The sequence below is a fragment of the Melopsittacus undulatus genome, chromosome 18 (assembly GCF_012275295.1).
Source record: "Melopsittacus undulatus isolate bMelUnd1 chromosome 18, bMelUnd1.mat.Z, whole genome shotgun sequence".
NCBI lineage: Eukaryota > Metazoa > Chordata > Aves > Psittaciformes > Psittaculidae > Melopsittacus > Melopsittacus undulatus.
The window spans coordinates 3,791,992-3,814,930 of NC_047544.1; the positions used below are offsets into that span (position 1 = coordinate 3,791,992).

A 22,939-nucleotide genomic window follows, 5' to 3' on the forward strand; every position below is an offset into this window, starting at 1 on the left:
AAGACGTTAGTCCCGTAAAACAGATTTTAAAACCTGAAAATTCTATTCCTCTTCCAATTTAAGTAATAGGGTTTTTAAAAAAGAGCCTTCAAGGATATTGGAACAGTATCTGACCTGTTCAGATTGTGGCAAAATCTGACAGCAGTTCATGGACTTGAAATGGAAGTGGTGTTCTGGTCATTCATGAACGAATGCAGCTACTTGTGAAATCCCTCCCTCTCTTCGTTCCCATGAAAAATAATTAATACTGGTTAAAATCATTACAAAAAACATCATTTTATTTTCATGCATCTAAGGTAAAACACAGAGTATTTGTATAAAGAGGTAGATTAAAAAAAAACAAAAACCCCAAAAAAAAACCCAGATTCTCCATTTTTTGTCACTTTTATTCAGTAGTTTGTTTTTTTCCTTATTTTCTCCTTTTTTTTTTTTTTTTTTGGTGCCAGACATGGCAAGGAGTGATTACAGTCAACTGTTTATTAAAACATTGGTTGCAACACAGACCCCCTTTACCACTGACCCCAAACGGACCCATTTCATGTGCTTTATTTTGTTGGGTTTTTTCTACACCACCACCAAGGCGAGGTGGAGGGGGGTGAAAAGGAAAGGGGGAGTCCAGGAGGCCAGAAGGAGGAGGAATGCTACAAGCCACAGCAAGAATGAGCTGTATTTAATAAAAAAAGGGGGCCACGAATGATACAGTAATGAGGTTACACAATTAAATCCCATAGCATGACTGAAGGCTTTCCCTGTGTTGGACGTCATCACAATGGAAGGCATAAAAAGTGGAGTAAACCGATGTTGATACAGTCCAATCTAGTCCATTAGGCAAGATGGTGCAAGTAGTCATTTAAATTAAAAAGTGCCCTATCCTCACCTAAATGGCTAGCAGACATGGAGAAGAACGCAGTGACACATCAACAGAGCTTTCTCCATGTAGCTATAAAAGTGTGTTGTCATATGGCACATTTTTAAACACTGGAAAGGGGGTGCCATAATGGACCTCTCATTCTCTTTCGTTTACAGGTACAAATGCTAGATTCAACTATTTCAACTATGCAGGAAGTGGACTCTTCAGGTAGGAATGCCAACCCTAATTCATTTTGTCTTGAAATATATACAAGTTGTTTGTAGTAGCTACGGCAATGATGTTCTCCTTAGGATGCCAGGCTGTGTGTAGAATCTTCTTGTTGAAGTCTAGGCTGTCAACACTGATTTCATCCTTCTTTCGCTTACCACTTGCACATACTTTACGGGGCTTCAACACGGTACGGGGCTTGTTGTTTTCCCGGGATGCCTCTAAGGTGATGTCTCGCTTTGTGTTCCTGTCAAACATTCTGAAGAAGTTGTTGTAAGATCCTGTCATGACAATGCTGCAGAGAGGGAGAAAGAAGAAAGGAATAGTTCAGTTGAAAATAACCTCTCCTTGCATGAAGCCTGAGGGTCCCAATGAAGATCATGCCTTATTGTATAATCAGAAAGTAGGCAGCCTTGCCATTACCTTCTACAAGCTAAAGTGAAACTAAGGCATTGGAATGTTTTATATATTAAAAAAAATAGTATCTTTCTCCTTAAAGTGTGTACCTTAAAAGGTCCAGTTATCTAAGCACTTTAATTTGCCATCACTCAGTTTGCTTCTCACACACACGTGAGGAAGCAAACTAACAAAAGCAAATTACATTGTATTTTTAGCCACATAATTTTAGTTACATGAAAGCTGCATGAATTCAGGTACTAACAAACATATTGAGTTTGTGATAATACCTTACAGGAGATCCTTATATGACATATACACTTACAAGTTTCCCTGCCCTTACTTTGCCTCAAAGAATACTTAAACAGATACAAAGTTTAAAAAAAACCCAACAACCTCTATCTGACAATACTGGTAGGGCTACAAAGAACTGATTTAGATCTAGCAAATAAGCAGTTAATGACATGATTAACACAAAAGCAATAGCTGTCTTAAATGCTGTAACTGGCTACTCAGCCTTGCCCAAGCAAGGCAAACAACTTCTTGTAACAAAGAGAGTCCCTAGAAGATTTTTCTTAAGTGTCCTACATGCTGACAAGGCAGCTTAATCAGAACATGCTTTGCTACATCAAGGATTAAGAGCTAATATACATCCATTTAAGTTTACTGAAGTACTAAAATATTATCCAAGCCAGTCCTTGAATAAAACCAGACAGATACGAGGTCATGCTTCAAGTTGCCCATTTTAAAAATAACTTAAGTGCATAGAGAAGAGAATCAAACTTGCCTGTCTGATCCATTCCAACAGCATTCAAATTTGTCAAAAATGCAATCATTCTCATAGAGTGAGCAAAGTTTACTTCTGAGGTATTCATGCACCTGCAAAAAGACAAAAAACTGAGGTAGATAAACTGAAGGTATATTTAACCTGCACACCTGTAAAGCAACCTGCACAGAGCCTGTTCCAAGCATAATGAAGTATGTGACTGCTCACACCCTCTCCACCAGAGCACACACAGCCCCCTCCTCTGGATGGATGAGGAGCAGAATGAACAGAGGCCTGAATTAACACATTCTGCTCTACAAAGACTTCACATGAACTCAAATAGTAGCAAATCATTCAGGGAAGGGAAACAGCTGTCTCCTAGAACTGGGCAGCCATTCAGAATGCTCTCCCTCTCCAAGCAGCTCTCATATCCTCACTATCCTTTCAGATACCTGAAAGACTTAGCTTATTTCTAAAATTCATGCTTTGGTGACTGATGGCTGATGACATGATTTTCCTATGTCAGATGAGAAGATCCCGTCCTAAATTTCCTTATACAGGAAACACCACAGCAATTTTCAGTGCTGGCTAAAAACATCTTCTGCAAAGGAAATGTTTTACCTCCTCCCACTTTGTCCAGGAAGGAACACAAGAATATAAAGTCATCTGAAGACTTATGCTATCTTACTGCTGAAGATAGCCTTTACTGGGTAAGAGGGAGGCTTTTTCATACCCAAACATGTGTTAGGGTTCTGCAGTCAGCCTGCAACTAGCAAGATCCTTAAGCACATGTGTGAAACACACATATCCCACCAATGCTTTCCCTGGATATAGTCATCTGTAGACAAAAGTCTAACTGCTACATCAAGAATATTAGTAAAACTCAGTATCCTTCAAGGTTTTAATTTCTAGCCTGCATCATCTTCACCAAATACCTGGTATGTTTCCACAGGTCTGTTTTCCATATTTAAATCCCAGATCTTCACTGACAGATAATCTCTAGTCATCATGTATCGACCACTATGGCTAAATTTGACATCAGATATGGAAGAGATGATTTCAGAGAAAAACGATCTGTTGCTAGGATCTTCTGGTTCTTCAAACACTGTAGGAAAATAAGACAGGCATTTCAAGAAGTAAGCTTGTGTCTCGTCTAATACAATACACCCACATTAGGTTAACAACCTCTCAATAACCTTGCCATAATCCACTTGTAAGTGAATTACTCACTAATACTTGGAGTCTTCATTCACACATGTAAGATTTCCAGCATCAAGTACACACCAAGCAACTAGTATTTGGCTTCCTGAAGGCTGCAGAAGGCCATTCCAAGCCCATTGTCTAGGTAGACTCCCCAGCTTAAGCTGCTAATAATTTTATTCATTACTTTGGCAAAACATGAACCTACTTTAAGATTTATTTAGAATATAGGCTTTAGATTTATCTAGTCAATACACTTCAGAAATCCAATACAAATACACAGAATTCAATGCTTAATCTATTCCTAGTCAGTGCCTCATTTCATCTAGCAGCAACATAATCATATTCCAGAAAATGACAACAGTGCAAGACAGAACTTACATTTTGAATGTCGGTCACAGAGTGCTGATGCTCTCATATCACAGAGACGAATTGTTCCTTTACTGCTGCTGTACACAAATGTGTTACAGCTGTTTGGGTGGAACTCTGCCGCTGTTATCACCTCTGTGAGCTCCTCCATGTTGGCAGGCTTAATATCTACAATATCTACAGCATTTTGTTAAGAAACGTTCTCCAATTTTCACAACCCATCTTTCAGCTTTAAAAGCCTCCAGCCATGCTTTTTTAGGACTGTGGGACCCAGTCACAAACTGGATAGAAGTGAGAATCAAGTCTCAGTTTGTCTAGAAAACAAACTATAACACTGCATACTATAGCAGTTTGAAGTTAATGCTCGTAACAGCGAAAGGCTGCTTAGTATATGCCAAAGATTCATCACACAGAACTTTATTTTGTTTCAGTTCCAATTACTACATTATAAAGAAGGCATCTCCAAACATATTCCTGTGATCCTACTGCCTATAACATCTGCAGGTGCACACATGAGAGGGGCTGATGGTTATGCTAGAAGGCAAAAAGGCGTAAGCACTGTTGAGAGAAGGGTATTACTTCTGACTTGCTTCTTACTGCAAGTCAAGAATATGTTCACAAGACAGTTCACCGTGATCCTGCCTTCCAGAACTGCTCATCTCACTTGAACCCTTCAGCTTTTTTTCCTTTCCTAAGAGTGTTTTGCACCATGCAGATGACAACTACTCCTTATACTGCTCATGCTGAGCCACCTCTTCAGCAGCAATAGGGAGAAAGAACCAGGATGTGGAGAGACACACTACACAAAAAGCTTTTCATGAAAGGAAAGAAAATCCAACAGCTTTGTTGCCACCAAAAAAAGATACTAAAACTTCTGTCTGTAATTTCTAGGTGCCACAGGTTAATCCGCAAGTCATCTGCAGATAGGTACGTTTCATAATCGCTATTAATGGAGATGGAATTGATGTGATACGTGTGAGCATTGGCAAATATTCTTCGTGGACTAGCTTCAACCATGAGGTCCATGGGCCTGAATACTGGCACCTGCAAAATACAAAGCAATGGAAGTTTGAGATGCAAACATACTACAAACACAGCAGCACTCAAACACACTGCTCACATACATCAAGTCAATTAAAATATCTCAGTATCATATCAGAAGTAAATGTCTGCCAGCTAGCATCACAGAAAATGTAACCTTAATAATATGATGGGACAGTTACTCACTAAGCCACAGGCTAATCTGTGGTGCCAGGGGAGGGAGACAAGAGATCACTTCAGTGTAGCTAATCCACCAAGTGAACTACTCACCCGTAGTGTTGTAACTGTAGTAGGATCCCTATACCGTCCATCTTCCTCCTTTAAATTATAACCCTCTGGTCTTTTGTCCCTTTCACTGATTTTCCATAACTTTATGGTTTTATCTGAAATAAAATGGCCACAGTTTTTTAAAACACCAAAGCTGTAGGAAAGATACTCATCTTCACAGTTGATGCACTTTAACACGAAGCCTTCAAGCAAGACCACCTACGTGTACTGAAGAGACAAAAATACTGCTTGAAGAAAACAAGAAAAGATAAAAAGCATTTGAAAGACCTCCTCCACAGTTTGTTCTTTATAAAGTTACAGCAAGATTCAATTAGAATGAGGACTGTTATGAATGATTAATGTCAGCTCGCTCACAGTTAATGATACATGGGTGAAGGTACTCAATGACACCTTCACCAAGCCCCTTTGCTCTAAAACAACTGTATCAGGAAAGACGAATACACCACCCCGTGCTATGGGACTCCTGCATCCAGGTGAGCCAGAAGAACAGGACAGTTCAAACAGTAATTCCTGCACAGCCACATCCCTAGACACGTGGACAAAAAAACCAACTTGCTTCTGGCCTTTTGGAAGGGGAGAGAAATCAGACAAAATCCGAATAGCAAACGTATGCAACGAGGTTACCATGCAAAATTAACTGTGAAGCCATAACTTACCATTTGTAGACAATAAAAACTGAGCAGCATTTTTCTGGGGTAACCACCTAATTTTGTTGATCTTCTCTTCAATTTCTAAACTTTTCAAGTAGTCAAACTCTGGTTCATGGCTTTGAAAGGTACTGTAAACATTGTATTCTCCTCTACTGTGAGACTGGGTTTTGTTCTAAAAAGAAAATGAAATGATCAAGGTATGTATGCAATGTACAGAATGCTTTTCAAGGCTGCAGGCAGAAGCCAGAACTAGATATTTATGCAGCAAGATACACAGGCAGACTGCTAGTGAGCATAAAAAATAGCATAAAAATAGGTTAAGACTACACTCTCTGGTTGCCTGTGCCAGAGCTGCCATGAGTACCCTTTGGTGTACAACTTGCCTTACTGCAACGAGCCTGTGGAACAGACAAAAATGAGGATCATCTATTGCAAGGTTCTGATTACAGTTCCTATCATTCTGGCTAAGAAAACGTCAGAGACAGTTATGGCAGCAACTTTGGATTGCTGTTCTTTCCAGAAACTCCCCTCAGCCACATGAATATCACCTCCAACAAGTTCTCATGTTAATTCCAAGCAGTTCAGCTTACAAACTAGCATTTTACCTGAACACTGTAAGCATGGTAAGGTTTCTTTTCTTAAGAAGCAAAAAAACCCTCAAAAATCTTCATCATTCTCTCATCTTTAATATTTCCACCTTTGTCTTTTAAGAACATTCCCCAAGAGAACTACACAGCCACACATATGTCAGATCTACTCTGTGGGCAAGTTCAGCTTGCTAGGCACACTATCGAAATCCCACATGTCACCTCTAAATTTATACAAGCAGCTCCACATTCCCCAAGACCTTCTACACTGCTTAAGCAGTTTTTTCTTCCTCATTTGGAGATGGGGGTGAGAAGGAAAAAAACCCACCTCTGCTATAATACACCTCTGACATGAAAAGTCACACCTGCAGTCAGCCTGTGCAGGATGGAACTGTCTGGAAAACTGAAAGGCCTCCAAACCTGCACGATTCCTCTTCCTACAAGATATGTTTTAGGCAGTGGCTTCCTAACACCAATACTGCACTGGGTGAACTGAACCTTAAACTCCCATTTTGGAAGCAGTGCTTACTTGGGGTACCTGATATTAACTTAAGCTTAATTTCGCAATATAGTCCCGTCCCACCTCCTTCATGAGATTGCCTTTCCTGGGATATATTCTTGACTAGGGACTTTGCTCCTTCCTTCCCTTGTGTGTCCCATGTCCATCTATTCATTTCATCCCTTAGCACCTCACCAGAACCTACTTCTTAATATGATCCTTGCAAGCCCACATGTATCACATTCCTCACATCATTTTCTCTTGCTTCATACCCTTACATTAATAGCTGCCAAGAGTTCTTGCATTTTACAATAAGCTGTGGGGGAGGGAAATGTGGACAAAATGCTTAGAAATACAATTTGGAACTAGGATGTTGTACCACACCTATCAATTGCACTGGCTTTCCCACCCTAGAGAATGGAAGAACCTTTGTTCCAAGTTTCAGTTAGACCTAGCAAGTTAAAGCAGGGTCACTGCCCAGAACAGGCAACTTCAAAAGGAAGTCTATTGTGCTTTAGGAAATGCTGGTCATGATTCAGGGAACTTTCCTTCAATTCCATACTTACCATAGCGACTGAGTCTTAAATATACTTCTTGTGGAGTCTAGCAAAGCTCTATTAGAGTAGGAGAGTAGTAAAGGACTAGAGTAATATATAAAGAGATGAAATCCACCCTTGGGATAAAGGCAATATTTAAACCATCAGACTATCTCATGGCACTCAAAAAAATCCACCCAAGAAGAGGTGCTGGCCCAAGTGCCTCATGTTAAATTCCAATTTAGGTAATTACAGGCTGCCTACGCAAATTCCTCCTTCAGTTTCAATTAGATACAGTATTCATTTCCTGCCTGCTCCTTGTGTAATGTCACTTGCTTCGCCTTGCAGAAGGGCCACCACGTTCCAACCCAGAGGTGGCAGCCTTTTCATAGGGGGTGAAGTTGCACAAGCTTGTATATTAAGCTTATTGTGCTCATGGGTTAGTGGTTTTCTTCCTGTACATATAATCTGAAAAGCACTCAAATGTAGTGTGATAGGAACTGGTACATAAATCCAACTCAAACAGTTCATTGTCTTTTCGATACTCCTAGCACATAAAACTTGCTCTAGACAGTTGTGCCTGTAGCATAACTCACTACTAATGCACTAGGGAATCAAGTTCCCATTGCTCATTCTCCAAACACTGAGAAGTCAAATTATGCCAAAAACAACACTGTCCAACTCAACCTGATAACCCAGGTGGTTCTCACTATACCCAGCTCCATAAGGATATGAGCCATAAGTTACACATCAAACCAAATGTAGGCATTTAAAGATAACTCATTTGAGAGCAAGCAATTAGGCATTTAAGCTTCATTAAAGGATCCTTAGACAATGCAAGCTAAAGAGTGACAAAACACAAGGGTTTGTGCCCCCCAAAACTACAGGCAGATTACAGGAGGGACTATGTCCACCCAGACTCTGGCCAAAGCATCCCAGGCAGAGGCAGGCCAGCCAGGAACACCCCACTAGATGGCTCCCCCTGACCACAGTGACTTGTCAAGAGAAGGCCCTGCCCTGGAGTTGCCTCATACCAGCAGAAAGGAGCTTGCTCTGGGGAACTGTGGGATTCTTAAAGTTGAGGACTTTTAGAGCTGAAATGGAATGAAACACTACGGAAAGAAGTAATAGCACAACCTTTCTAAGCAGTGACAGAAGTGCCTTTCATCCTCTCCTTGAAGTAAGTTCTAACCTAGTCAACTTCTAACTACCGCTTTAGTTAAAAAACCAAGCACTCCATCTCACTTCTCTCAACACTAAGGTCGAGGCCCTTTCCTAGCATCAGAAGATTTGTCTGTAGAATTCTGCAAAGACCAAAAGAACAAGTATAAAATGAAGAGATACCTTTGCTACTATTATTCTAGGATTTTACCTCATTGATATCAGAATGGACAAGGACATCCTAGGTCAGTTACAAACTCACTTAGAGATAACTTTGATTTCCTCTGCTACAGTGAAATCTGAAATAATCATCACAGCCAAGTAAAGTCATTACAAACCAACCAGCTTCAGCTTACCCAAGGTCTTTTTACATCCTAGCCCCCTTGTTTTCACCTGAAGCACTCTTTAGACCACAGCCAAAGACTGTTTGAAGACAAATTAATTGCCAACAGCATCACTAAAGTTCTCAATCATTTCTTCACTCTTAAGTTTCATTATTTTAATCACTTATTACACATCATGCACTTTGTGTAACCTCCTCTTTAAAAAGAGAATGAATGGGAACAGAGCAGAGTATTAAATATACCTCACATAGTTAGCACTCACCTCCTGCTCCTGTTGAAAGATGACAACTCTACCTCCTTTGTCTCCTGTTGCTAACAACTCTCCAGAATGGTTAAATTCTACTGTAGAAATTATATCCGCTGCATGGGAACAGAAATAAACCCATTAAGTTCATAATTCTCCTAAATATTAAGTGTTCAAGAAAGCTAAAATCATAAGTAAAAAAGAAAATGCACACTTTGACTCAGTTTAAGTTCTTTATGTTGAAGTAATGTGCAAGTAGGGAGTTCTTAAATACAGAAGTAGTTTTTTCAAGCTATACATTTCATACTAGTACATACAGTTCACCACACCAGGGTTCCAAGTTCAGTGTTGTGCACTGAGTTGGTTTGAAAGATTTTACATCATCACCTCTTAGAGGTGTTTCTCTGTTGTGACTCCAGTATAGTACAGAAATGGATTTTGTGTGTACTGTAAGAGCAGAGAGACTATGTATATACATACTCCTACCTTTATTTTCTCCATTCTTTCTGGTAAGAGATTTAGATACAATCATTACCCATACAATTTCAAAGCTTTTTTATTTTGCAAGGACTATGAACACATGTAATAACTCAAGGGCAAAACATCTTAGGGTGGAGATGTTCAGACATCAGTGTCTAAGGAATGCAAGGAAGTGGAACAAAAACAGCTACAGAAAATTGGGAAATCAATTCAACAGACTCTCTAAAAAACTTGAGTATCTCTTCTGGATGAGGGCAGTTTCCATTACCACGCACACTTTTGTATGGAGTGCTAAAATTAAATGGGGAATATACGTTGACAATGACCTAGTATCAAACTGATCTACCTGTAGAGCAAAAAGGACAAATTATGACTTAAGCTCACACACACTGATTCATGTTCTCAAATGCACACACACCCCTCGTACTTTCAAACAGCAGAATCAGGAGCCAAGACATTTTTCAAACACTTCAAGCTGCAAAACAAACATATTAATCTACTTTTCTGCAGAAGAAAGTACCTACAAGTTTTGACACATGCAAGTCTTCAGGCTAGTTTGCTCTCATGTCAGTCTGATGGAGATAAACAGTGTATCCACATTTTCTATTGGATGGGTTCTACATGTTTTAGAGTTATGAAAGGGCTGGTACCTGCTCTACAGACCAAAAGCTCCTGCTGAATTTAAACCAGAACTATCATGCAGCATAGCACAGACACTATCTTATCATGAACAGCAACAGGGGTATTTCATTGTGAAGCAGTGAAACATGCAGCACTTTCCTCTTATTCATCTTAATACCAAAAAGAAACTTACATCATCCTTGGGTTGTCCCAAACACATGGGCGGTGGCCTCTGAGGACATGAGCAAGCTGTTCTTCCATAACTGCATTACACAGCAGCCAGGAGCATGCAGTCTGTGTGTCTGAGCACAGCACAATGCAAACACAGCCCAGACACACCGGCCAAAAGATGCAGAGTCAGATTCTTGGCATGAACTGGTCCATACAGCTCAGTTGTGTTTGCCACATATCCAGCACAAACTGCCACCTAACTATGGCTAAACACAAGATTATCTCCATGGACCTCCCTCACCACAATAACCTGACACTGCTGAAATACAAACTGGCTGCTATTTCCCAAGAACATTGTGTTAAGGACATAAATGTGATGTAAACCTGTGTGTAGTTAAACCAGGATCCAGATCATACATAGGAAAACCTTGATTTGAGAGCACATCGGGTTTTTTTTCCTGGAGGCTTGTGGTTATTTTAGCCATTCATCCATGTGTTTGTGAACAAGATTAAGTGATTCCTCTCACATCTGTAAGACCTAAGACCACATACTATTCAGATGAGCATATGGCATTCAGTATGTACCTATCACAGGTAAACGGGGCATAAAGATAACACACAATCAAATCCAGTCTGCAGAAATAGTCAAGAGCAAATGGAGCAATCTAATTCTGACTACTCCTTACAATGCAAACCACATAGCTGCAATCCTCTGATAGGGTAAGACCTTAAGGAAGTTATCAATTCATTGAAGAAAACTAAGATATCTCACATATCAATAGTGAGAACTATACAGAATAATTACTGTTCTGAAAACCATTGCAAGCTATGCCAGTCTTAAGAGAAGACAATACACAAGTTAGCAGATCTGAAAGTGCACATGTATGTGGAAGGAGAACAGCAAAGAAAAAATTGCCTTAAAAATCTTACATATCCATCTAAGCACAGACAAGTAATATCATCTGAGTACTTGGTGAAAGACACTGAAAAGTTTTACAAGGTCAAAAGACTTAGGATTAGATCATGCAACAATAGCTACAAAAACATTAATTTAAAGGGATAAAACCTCCATTTTCTGATGCAATATATATTTAATTATGTAGATACCTAGAATGAATAATTCTACAAATCTCAAGTATAGCAGAAAACTAACCACTTGTCTGGAGCCATGCTAGGCATTCATTCTTTCTTTAACTTTCAATATTATCCACACCCAACATCAGTGATCTCCAAGGTGATCCTAGCCCTGCTTTGTCTTGATACTCAAATACATGAATGAACTTCCAGTACTAACATCCCCACACCTCCAAAAAGTCCAGCAGGCTCAGTCAGTGGTGACAAGGGTCTGAAAACTCCCTAGTGGAGACCAACCCTATGCAAGACCTTTTCAAGTACTTGGATCAATTTCACATTAGAAACAGAATACATTCTTTAGCAGCAATCACAACAACAAATCATTCAGTAGTTTTTAAACTCGAGATATATTTCTCGCATCCAACATGCCTTTTACACTGTGATCCTGGACTGTTCCCTTTCCAAGGACAAAACAAATGGGCTAAAAAAAGTAGGCAGAAAACAGATTCCTTCTTAACCAGCCCCAAACCAGGTCTGAGATTCATATTTCATACCAAACAATCAGTACTGGAGAGCAAAGCTCCCAGCCACACATTTTAAATCCAGTAACTCACCATTAAGGATATTGTATTCCCATACCTTGGTCAAAGAAAGAGACAGACATCAAGGCACTGGTGTTGAACTGGGCGGATTTAATAGTGTTTGAGAATTGACAGGGGAAGCATTTCATCTTCCGCAGTGCACTGATTCACTTGGGTGTTTTCATCTGTATTAACACCCTCGTTGCCAAAATAAAAAGCACCAACGTTCTCCTTTCCTTTCAAATGGTAACTACAATTCCCATGGCAGTTACATGGAGGGTTATTTTAGTCCTTCAGCACCGCAACGGGCAAAAGAGCATCTATAGAACGCGCTGCCTTCCCTCTGCCTCCTCCCTTTTGTGCATGCTATTTTTGCTACAGTCTCTAGGTGGGAGTCTTGCAAACACCGAGGGCTGCTCTCACTGCCCAGAAGCTTGTAAATGATCCCTTCTATGCAAAGAGCACCAGGGAGGAATATTTAAGGGAGAAGTATATGTATAGCCCTCAGTTGTCACCAGCACCACTGGCTTAGGGAACTGCTGTATTCTGTTGTTTACTGCTGAATTCATTTCAATGCCCTCTTCTTCAAGTACCAGTATCAGAGACAAATAACCACCAGAACCTTATCTGATAACCATTCCCCTCACAGGATACGGTTAGATAGCATTATCTGCTAACAGCTTCCACCAAGCTAACTGTGACTTGGAGATCAGCCTTGTCTCTCTCCTCTGCCCAAACATCTTGAGGCATCTTTGACACCAAGATGAAACACTTAAATGCTGAAGACATTTCAAATGCTGAGATTGTTTTAAAGCACTACAGGGCAACACCAGACACAGAAGGTGAATACATCATCCTGACAAAAGCAAAACCAGGACAGAAATGTAGATCTACATTCCTGTAGTGTACCTGCAAATGCCTTATAAGTTCCCCCCTCTTGTATAACTTGGGATAGACAGCTCAGGGGCTACTAGAGTGTTTAAAAGTACTCATTTCAGATGTATTTAGTTTCACCTAAATATCCCTTCATAAACATTTCTGGCCAATACTGGAAACACTTCAGAGACTAAATACTCCCAAATAATGGGTTTCGGTGATCTGAAAGTAAGGGATGATCAGGGGGAGGCCATCCCCTACACAGCCTAAAATCTCTTTACTCTTGTTGCACATGTACATCGCCAAGGGATGCTAGGAATTAAATGTAACTACAGTACAGTTGTAACCCTACTTCAAAGGGCCAGAACACACTACAGTCAAACCAAGGTAGTGATCCCAAAACTCCCACTGAACTGATGGGTCCCTGACCCATCAGCAGCTGCCAAGGGTGCAGAGCCTGTGCACACATGCACTGTCACAAGCAGCTTTGCTGAAATGCTAAGAGAACAAGTTGTGCTGAAGTCTGAGCACTGTTACAGGTTGATGGAATAAAAGAGCTTTAGGCATCCAAACAAGCAAAAGAAAATAATACAACCCAATTACTTAGTTCCAGGAGGCCCATTGTGAGCCTGAAAAGCAATTCTGTATTAAATTTGTTCCCAATAATAGAATAAAAGCTATTTTATTAGTACAGCAAAGGCTATCTATTTTAATGTACCATGAACTTTATATAAACTCTGCTTCTAAAACATGCTCAGTAGGCAAAACATGTCACCTACTCCAGAGCAGCGAGTCAATCACAGCCGTGAACAAAGAGCATCTTTGTTTCACCAGACCCAAAAGGTTTCTGGGCAAGTTGTTGGACTCACGTTGATCTGCTGCCTAAGCAGAGAGCAAGTCAATCGTCTGTTTGCACAAGTGGAGCAATCTCCTGATGTTCCCAAGGACTAACAAAGAATTGCAGTATTTTAAAAGGCATTTTGATCCTTAGGCCTCATTTCTGCACCTTCCCAGTGGCTCAAAATACTATTCTGGGAATTTTCCAAAGCAGCAACTGAAACCAATCTTGTCTATAATGTAGAGCAGATTACTTCTAGCCTGGTAGTCTGTCCTAAGGAGTAAAGACAATTCACTGACCAAACGTGGAGTCCACTACCTCAGTTTGCCAGCCTTAAGCATAGAAGAAACCCTTCTGATCAAACTATTAAATGATCATTCCAAGGATACTTGGGAAACTTTGGAACAGAAAACCCAGAGAAACCAACTTTTAGGATTATTATAAGCAATCCCAGGAGGCTCAAGAAGCCTCAAATTGAAGTAGCAGCAGGACTGGATGAACCTCATGAGGGATAAAGACAGTGAAGTATTTGAGTTCAACACACAATTACTGTGCATACCTGAGCCCTTCTTCCCCCATTATCTCTGAAGATCAAGTCAACACTCTCAAAGCTGAGAAATATCTGTCCAGGAGAACTTGGGGACAATAAGTATGTGCAAATCACTTGTTTGGTCCTTTCTAATCCACCATGAGGCAAAACCTTCCTCATCAGAGTACTGAACAGATGCAGCTTCTAAAAAGTCAAACTCAACTCCCAGCTATTCACAACAATATAGGACTTATTGACTTTCTTATTTCCAGTAATGATTCTGGTTTGTAGTCATGTACTTCATTGTGAGGGGGAAAAAAAGAAACGACCAAAAACACTAGAGACAAAACAGAAGCTCTTCCAAGGCTTCAAGTATTTTTAAGCTACACAATGCACTCATTGTTTGAGCCATCCCAACATCACACCACACTTACCAAGAGTCCCAATATATTGTGTATTAAGGCTGTGAAGCTAAAGAAAGGAGCGTTAACCTCAACGTGATCAGAAAGGCTGGTTAAATACATGTCTGCTGCAGAGAGGAGAGCTCCCAACAGAGGATACAGCAACTCTAAGCACCAGATTGAGGAAAATGACAAGCACTATTTGGTACTGGTGGTATAAAAGAAAACACCCTCTACATTCCAGCCTCATCTCTAATTTATGTATGTAAAGGGGGAAGGGAACACAAGGATACTTTCAAGTTACCATGACCGGTTTTACTATTGACTTCATTTCCCTTCATTCACTTTCAAGGGTGATTCTTTGCATTCATTCCGCTTCTCAGAAGTGACCAGGCAACACAACCAAAGGCAGCTGGGATAAAGCATTCCTACTGTTCAATTTACTTCTCAAGACTCATTCCAGGAGTCCTTTAAATACATCTCTAATAGGAGAGGCCATTAAAAAAGTTATTAATCCCTCAGAAGTATGGAGACAGGATGAAAACTACGTAACAGCAGTAAAGAAAGGGGTTACCTTGTGACAAAAAGCCCCACTCCTGTGCCCTGCAGCACTGCAGGAGCCAGCTGGTTACTGGTTCTCTCCCAAGTACCAGTCCTGCAATCCTGCTGCACACAAAGAGCGCACAAAGCTCCCTGCTTACCAGGGAGGGGAGTGGAATTTGTATGAGGGCCAGCTAAGCTTCACACTGCCGCTGGCCCTGCCAGGGGGAGAGCACAAACAGGCCAGAGCCCAAGCCGCAGTACAAGCAGCAGACAGTAATTCAGCTGGTTTTGTTGGCTTGGGCAAGTCTGGGAAACCTGCACTCACAGAGAAGGACTTCCAGAGAATTCCCTAGCATCCACGTTTGTTCCAAGTGCTGCAGCCTTGTGAGGCTGGAAGAAACATGCCATGGCCATGAACTCAGCACTGTCCCCAGGGGTTCTGGAAGCCTCTGGTCCTGTTTGATAAAGATGTATTTAAGTGTTGGGAACACTGTAATCACCACCTTCAACCACCACCTCTACTATTTACATATGTATCTGTGTAACATACACAGGCAAGATACCAGTCTCCAAACAGGGAATACATGTAGCACTTCAGATCTTCAATTCCCTGCACGAGCTACTCACCCTAAGTAAATTAACCAAATATATGCCTTCTCAAGCAGTCCTAAACCTGCCCCATATTTCCCATCTGTTTCTATATTTCCATTTTCTCTTTTTTTGCCTCTGTTCTCCCCTTCTCCCTCCAATCTTTGAGGGAAAAAAAAGTCATGTTCTGAGCAGGCAAGTCCCAGGCTCAACCAGGAGTTCAGCTTTGGGGCTGACAGCCTGAGTGATTTACTCATTGCTATTATGATTACACATCTTATTTTTAACTTTCTATTCAGCTCCCTAAAATAAAGGTTGGACCCATCTCTTGACCAAGCTTTGTCCTGTAGCTTCCCAAGTCACATTAACATGACCAGTGCCCACCTTGCAGCCCTGCATCAGTTCACTGTGTGCTGAAAGGTAAGCAGGGCTCTCTGCTCTTCCATAGCAGAGTGTAGCTCAGACAGTATCCTTAAATTCGCCACATTCTCCTGATATTACTCTTCATGCTGCCAAATCTACATATGGGCAATGGCAGCAAGAACCCTTATCACCAACTTTCAGAAGTAGGAGCTTGAATTAAGTCACTTTTTTAATGGAAGCAGGAACAATACAAGCTAAGGGAAAGAAGCAGCACCTGAAGAAGCGTGTCATAGGATGTATGCATCTTAAGATGGCTTAGAATTTACAGATGCATTTATAACGTGTTCTTAGATAGCCTAGAGATAATGCAACTTAAGTCATATGATCAAAATAATGTGCTTCTATGGGTTTGTGAGTTTATACAAACAACCATTTTTGTTAAACCTCTGGACTTAGCCAAAAGAACAACAGCAAGCTTCCATTCCCTCCCACTGAAGTAATACACTGATACCTTAATCTTGTTGCCACTGGCTTTAGGTAAGGCTAGTAATTCTCCTAAAGAGCTTTACTAGGCTCAATGCTCAAAGAATACAACTCCAAATCCATCTGCCCTATGGAACAGAAGCTGCTCCTGGCTGCAAAGCAATAGTGAGAAGATGGCATTAGAACTGCAGAGAACAGAACTGAATTAGAAGTGACTCTCAAAACCCTATACAAGTTGGAATAGTAACAAATACAGATGAAGTGTAATAGTAAAGCAGGGAACAGGATCACCATCTACCACAATACAGTACCTCTTGCCTGGAAAAGCAGCTCCTTACACAGTCAGAAGTGATCTTGACTGTGATATTAAAACAACTCCCTCATTTAGACACAACTCACAGACTGTAATATGGAACACAGAGTGCACTTTTAGGTTGTACAGGTAGCAGCATACTAAACAGTTTAATTCCTGTGTTTGGTAAACAATTACTGTGCCTCTCTGGGCAACTGCTGTTTGTTGTAAGCTTCAGCATCCCCATTCAGGTCAAGTTTCCACCAGCAAATTCATATCCCTAGCTGCCCCCATGGTCCATTTTTGGACCAAGGCAAGAGGCCAATGAACAAGTGTGCTAAAACAACAGCCACTTTCAGAAGCAGCAGAAGTCACTAAAGGGAACACTGTAATCACCACCTTCAACCACCACCTCAAACTCTACTGAATGATCCCTAAAACACTTCACTTATATTGAGCAGTTTGTTTTTTCCTAAACTAACAGAGTTTGTTATGACTGAACTAAGGGTATTATAAAAGCAATCGGGGGGGGGGGGGTACAATACAAGCAACAATGCTGAGGAGCAACCCCATCTCCAGACAGCAGAGCTGTACTTGTAGAAGGCTATCGAGCTCCAAACTGAAATGCTAGTTAACTGCATCTCTGTCTCTATGTGCAGTCTCCACAAGCTTACTCTTATAGCAGCTCCCTAAACAAGGTCAGCATTTGGCACCGCTGGAACAGAAAGGAAACTGAATTAAACCTCAGACCACTGGCTTCCTGCCTCCATCTATAGTAGGAAACTCAAAGTCTTCAGCACACAGACTCAAAGACACCTGTGGTGGCACAGAGAAAAGCAGAGACAACAAAACAGGAGCAGGTCAAAGCACTTTGAAAACAGATGTGACCTGCACTAACCTGAACTGATTGGTCCCAACTTCCTACCACTTAAAATGACATTAGAGTGCTTTAAAGTTTCATCTTTGTGATAGGAGTTAAAGCAGTCACATTAAAAATTAGCGTGAGCTTTGGGAGACAATACCTGTACCACAATTACTATAACCACTAAGTTACTATACCTCTCTGTAGAGGTTTTATTTCTCTTCACCAAATCTGGCACCACATCCTAAAACTCCTTTTATGCAAACTTCATTGTAAAGCTACAGAAGAAACCAACCTGTAGAGCTGACAACAATCCCGAACAGCTGCCTTGAAACCATTCCATCTGAGAAGAGAATTAAACAGATTCAGGTTTTTAACCCCAAATTAGTTATGAATAAAGTGCTTCAAGAACTACAGTGAAAAATCCTCTCATATTAAACTGGTACCAGCAGCAGGTAGAAGAATGTTCTCGCTATATAAACAAAAGCAAAGCTGTTTGCTTTCTGGATAGAAATCATTAACCCTCATCACCCTGATTAATTACTTGCTATTTTTAAACCTGCAGACATTCCTGCAGTTCCTTCCAGAACACATGCATGGGAAACCAACAGGCCAATTCCCTTCTTCCACCGGCTGACAGAGAATAAATCGACCACAGCAGTATCTTTAGTTCATGACAAGCTGCAAACCAACAGCATTCCCAGTACTTTGTGCTGCCCCTAAGCTGGACACCGTCTGGTGGGAGAACAGAGCAGGGAGTCTACCCATATTCAGACAAGCAGGGCATTAAATGTATTTACATCAGTCCAGATGCAACAACAACTAAAAGCTACTGCTGGGCTCTGTGTGTGTGTAACTGGGAAGGTTAACTCAGCACCAGCATCAGGGATGTAAAGAACATCACACACTGAGAATAGCAGGACATTAGTTGGAGCCCTTATGGCTGCAGTCCCCTGGGAGCTGCCCTCACCTACACATTACTAGGACCCCTGAGGATTTATTTTACACATAGACCTAAGTTCATGTATCCTATGATCCTTCTCACCCTGGAACTGAGAGGGGTGTGTGTAGGAAGCTCCTTATAGCCCTCCACAGCTCTGTTAGATTGGCACTATCCAAATAATACTTTGCATATTATTGCAAAGTGCAAGAATCATTTGATCAAGACAGAGCAATTTTTCAACTCAACACAAGCTAGATCAGCCTGAAAATTCTTCAAACTCAATAATGAAGCATTATTTAATACCTAATAAAAATTCCCTTGAGTCTCTACAGGCATCCTCTGCCTTGAAACCACAAACAGCATTGTTCTGGCTTTTACAATACCCTGTGAAAAGCAACTGAACCTCAAGGTGGTCTGAAGCACCACCCGGATATTCTTCATTCAAATAGTTTACAGTCTTTGCAAGAGGCCCCCAGGTTCTAGTATGAGGGACAAACCCAATCAGGAAAGCAACAACTAAGACAATTACCCTCCTTAACTCTTCATTACACAAGTTTACAGGTTTTCCCCTGAAGAATACCCAAAAAGAGTCAAACATTATGATGTTATTATTGTATTAGTACTGCAATTCTATTTAGAAAGACGAATACATGTGCGTATACACACAGAGAACACTTTACTAGGGACAAAAAGCAAATGATGAGCATTTAGTTTTAATCTCTTAATACGCATGCTGCCCCAAACTCAAACGTTCCTTAAAATATGACAGGAAGTGCCTATTTGCTTTTCCTATTCACACTAATTCAGGTCTATTGTTGGCTGAAACAAAGGTCTTTCAACCTGCATCACCCGTTCCCAGGACATTTGACACCAGTTTATTAATATCATAAACATAAGAGGCAGAAGTGGCAGAAATCCAGACCCACTCCTGGTACCCGTCCTAAATAACCTTAGAAAGGCGGGTGAATAATCTCACAGGTTGTGGAACTACAACACTTATTCACAAGGAGGAACCAGCAGTTAGAGGTCACAACTTCTCCTTGAGCCTGTTCTTTGCAGCCACTGCAAAAATCAAGCACAAAAATATGATCTAATATAATATATATTCATTTTAAAATCTGTTCACAACTTTCCTCCCTCCAATCAGCAGAACTGCTCTGGCTCTTGAGCAAAATGGAATCATCAGCAAATCCAACACTTGTGCATCTTCCAGTACCAGCCAGCTGTACAATAGGAAAGCTATTGGGGGGCTTAGTTTTCTGAACATCACAAACTTCAGCTGCTGAGAGCTTCCAACCTGTAAAGCTTCAGTCTGTTTTCAGGTGAGGAAAGGAGAAGAGCGGCCTTCCTACTGAGAATGTGTCACACAGGTTTGCAACAATCTCCCTTCAATCACAGTGTGCACTCCTCTCAAGGTTAGGATTATAATATTAAAAACCCAGACTGGGAACAGTTGTTTCCACCCCCTGGATAACAGAACTGTCAAGGACTGTGCACCCCTGAATTAACTGCTATCTAACACTCCATCAGAAGGGATGTTTTTGATGTGAAATATAAACAAGAACAGCAGCAGTATCAAGTCAATGAAGTACCTAAGCAACACCTACGTTTAACAACCTAAATGCATTTTAACTATTAATTTACTTATTCTGAAAGCATCATCTACTAAATAAAATCCATCTGATGTTTAGATACCTGGCTTAGGTATGCTTGTGCCCTGCTCTTGTCCAAGCACTCATCAGTTACACTTAACCTGGAAGAATTAAGTGTCCTTCTTTAGATGGAAGCAAAGAAGCCCCAAACCTTTGGCTTCAATCACCTGCAGAGCTTTACTTTACAACATAGCATTAATAAAGTTACAATGAACTGGTCCCAGTCACAGCTCTACACACTCACCAGGCTCCTTCAGGACTTACATACAGTGCTTGTAGAAGTGCTCCTAACACTCCTTAAGACAAGCTATGACAAGTTATACACAGCATGAGGCTTCCCAAAATGAACTAGAAGAATTGGATTGAGGTTGATTCAAGCTTTGTCTTCTCACTGTGAGAAACACGTCAGCAATATATCTGTTTTCCAGAAACCAGGCTCATTACCCTTGGTAGCAGGAGTGCTTTGCTGTACTGCCTCTTTTAGTCATACTTCCATTTTCTTCAGGAGCTGTTCTCAATATGCCCAGGAGCAATGACAAAGAATGCTCAGGGAGGGGGGAAAGAATCTCAAGAAGCTCAGAAATACCATCTAGGCCTTAAAAAAAGAAAGTGTCAGCAGTTAAACTGTTCTTCCCACTAAGTTGTATCCAGTTAATAGCATGAAGTCACTGCCTCATATGGGTATCAGGAGTAATTTCCATTCAAGACCAGAGTGCAATCCCCACACAGGAATTTCAGGTGCTCCTTCAAAGGTGACTTTAGACATGATGAAAGATGTCATTCAAGGCTATGGGTAGCTAAGATCTCAGGTATGTGCTTCTGAGACTCTAGAATCTCCACAGATAAAGGTTTTGTAGCACACATCCAACAGGACTAATAGTTATCATTGAAAGATGTGCATTGAAAGACTATACTAACAAGCTCCCAAGGTCCTGTCAGCCCATTCTCTGCGATGCCATCCCTGTTCCATTGTGACAGATGAGAAACACATTTGCTCAATAAGCAGGGGCTGAGCAGGATGTGGCAGTGTCTCTGCCACTCAGCACAGGTCCCACAAGTACCAGAGTTATTCTCATGCACTTTGAGTCCCTGTAAAAGGGGCTTTGTTAAAAAATACTTCCAAGCAGCAGGCCTAGCAGAAATCAGCCCTGTGACACAGGCAGAACACAGATGGATTCATTCATCTCTCCTAATGCACAGGATGTTTGCAAGCTTCTCCTCAAGACAACAAATTACCTTAACTCAAGACAGCTTACACAAATTATAGCTGAACAGATCCACACTGAAGTTGACCTTGTATTACTTATTCAAGAGGGTATTTCACCTACATAGCACCAGAAAAACCTGCACTACCAAAATTAGCTCTCAGTTCACATAAGCAAACATCCCATCGGCAAAAACTTTAAAAGGATGCTTTAATTTGGATGTCTGCTCATTGAAAAATTAAATCATTTCTGGTTGTATTTATCTGAACTACTACCCACAGTCATTACTATGGCTGTTATTTAAAAAACACAAACTTCAATGCTAAAGGAAAACATACCTGCTGCTGCCTGTATCTGTTCATTTGTATGAGTTCTTTCCCTATGCTCAAAACAGGTAATATATGAGTCCTTGAAACCAATTTCCATCAGCAACTACTTCTCAAATCCTGCTGATAGCCCCCCACCCTATAGAAACAGTCAACATCTAGCACCGTATCTACCCCCAAGCACACACTAACAACACCAGCTCAACAGTCCCCACAGCAGACCTGACTTTAGATGTTTTCAGAGGCTTGTTTGTGTTCCCAAGTAGTACAGAGCTATTTATGGAAAAATCTCTGCTGGAATCACAGCCAGGATTTCAATAGGCTGCAGAGCACAGAAAAGCCAGCGGTTGGTTTTCTGTTTGCAAATAACAATATATTTGGAAATAACATACTGTGCCATTGTTTTGCATGTACATAACAGAAGCCTTCAGGCAGTGCCTTTCTTGTCACTGAGAATGCTACAGACTCAGAGCACTGGAAATCTTGATGTTCTCTTTTGCTGAAGCCATTCTAATACATGCACTGCAGGTGGGAAATTAGCAGCAGTATTTTAGAAGGATATCATTGCTTGGCAATGCCTTTCAGAAGCAGCTACTGGAATTCTGTGGCTTGGTGATATAAAAACAGCTCCTAGAAGCCATATGGCTGTTTCAGACTTCTTACACAGTCTTTGACCAAAGCTTTTATTTCAGGTGCGAAAGCTAAGGCCAAAGATTTACAAGGCTTTTAATCTTCATGTGTAGAATGCGAGAGACCATTGTACATCAGACAACGTGCAAAGTGCCTCCCTCTAAGGAAAATGAGAGCAAAACTCATTCTTACCTACTCTTAGAGACGGGGGAGGCAAGGAAGGAGGGAGGCAGGCACACTTACCCCATGGGCTTCAGGCAGCTTGCTGGAAAGCACAGTGCCTGTGAAGGTCACAAGTACAACTGAAGTTTCCAGCAGAGAT

The 22,939-nt window shown here is 41.0% G+C and overlaps 1 protein-coding gene across 2 annotated transcripts in view; it reads right to left on the bottom strand.

Moving 5' to 3' along the window:
- Positions 1-368: 368 nt before the first annotated feature.
- The window catches only part of PPP2R2A (protein phosphatase 2 regulatory subunit Balpha), a 36,143-nt gene continuing 13,572 nt past the window's right edge, over positions 369-22,939 (bottom strand). For both annotated transcript variants that reach the window (XM_034070464.1, XM_005142609.3), the window contains exons 3-10: positions 9,178-9,275; positions 5,795-5,960; positions 5,121-5,233; positions 4,676-4,853; positions 3,822-3,986; positions 3,176-3,345; positions 2,262-2,353; positions 369-1,373 (exon numbers count right to left, since the gene is read on the bottom strand). In XM_034070464.1, the coding sequence (XP_033926355.1) occupies positions 1,094-1,373; positions 2,262-2,353; positions 3,176-3,345; positions 3,822-3,986; positions 4,676-4,853; positions 5,121-5,233; positions 5,795-5,960; positions 9,178-9,275 (1,262 nt within the window). In that variant the 3' untranslated portion in view covers positions 369-1,093. The remainder of the gene's footprint in view (positions 1,374-2,261; positions 2,354-3,175; positions 3,346-3,821; positions 3,987-4,675; positions 4,854-5,120; positions 5,234-5,794; positions 5,961-9,177; positions 9,276-22,939) is intronic.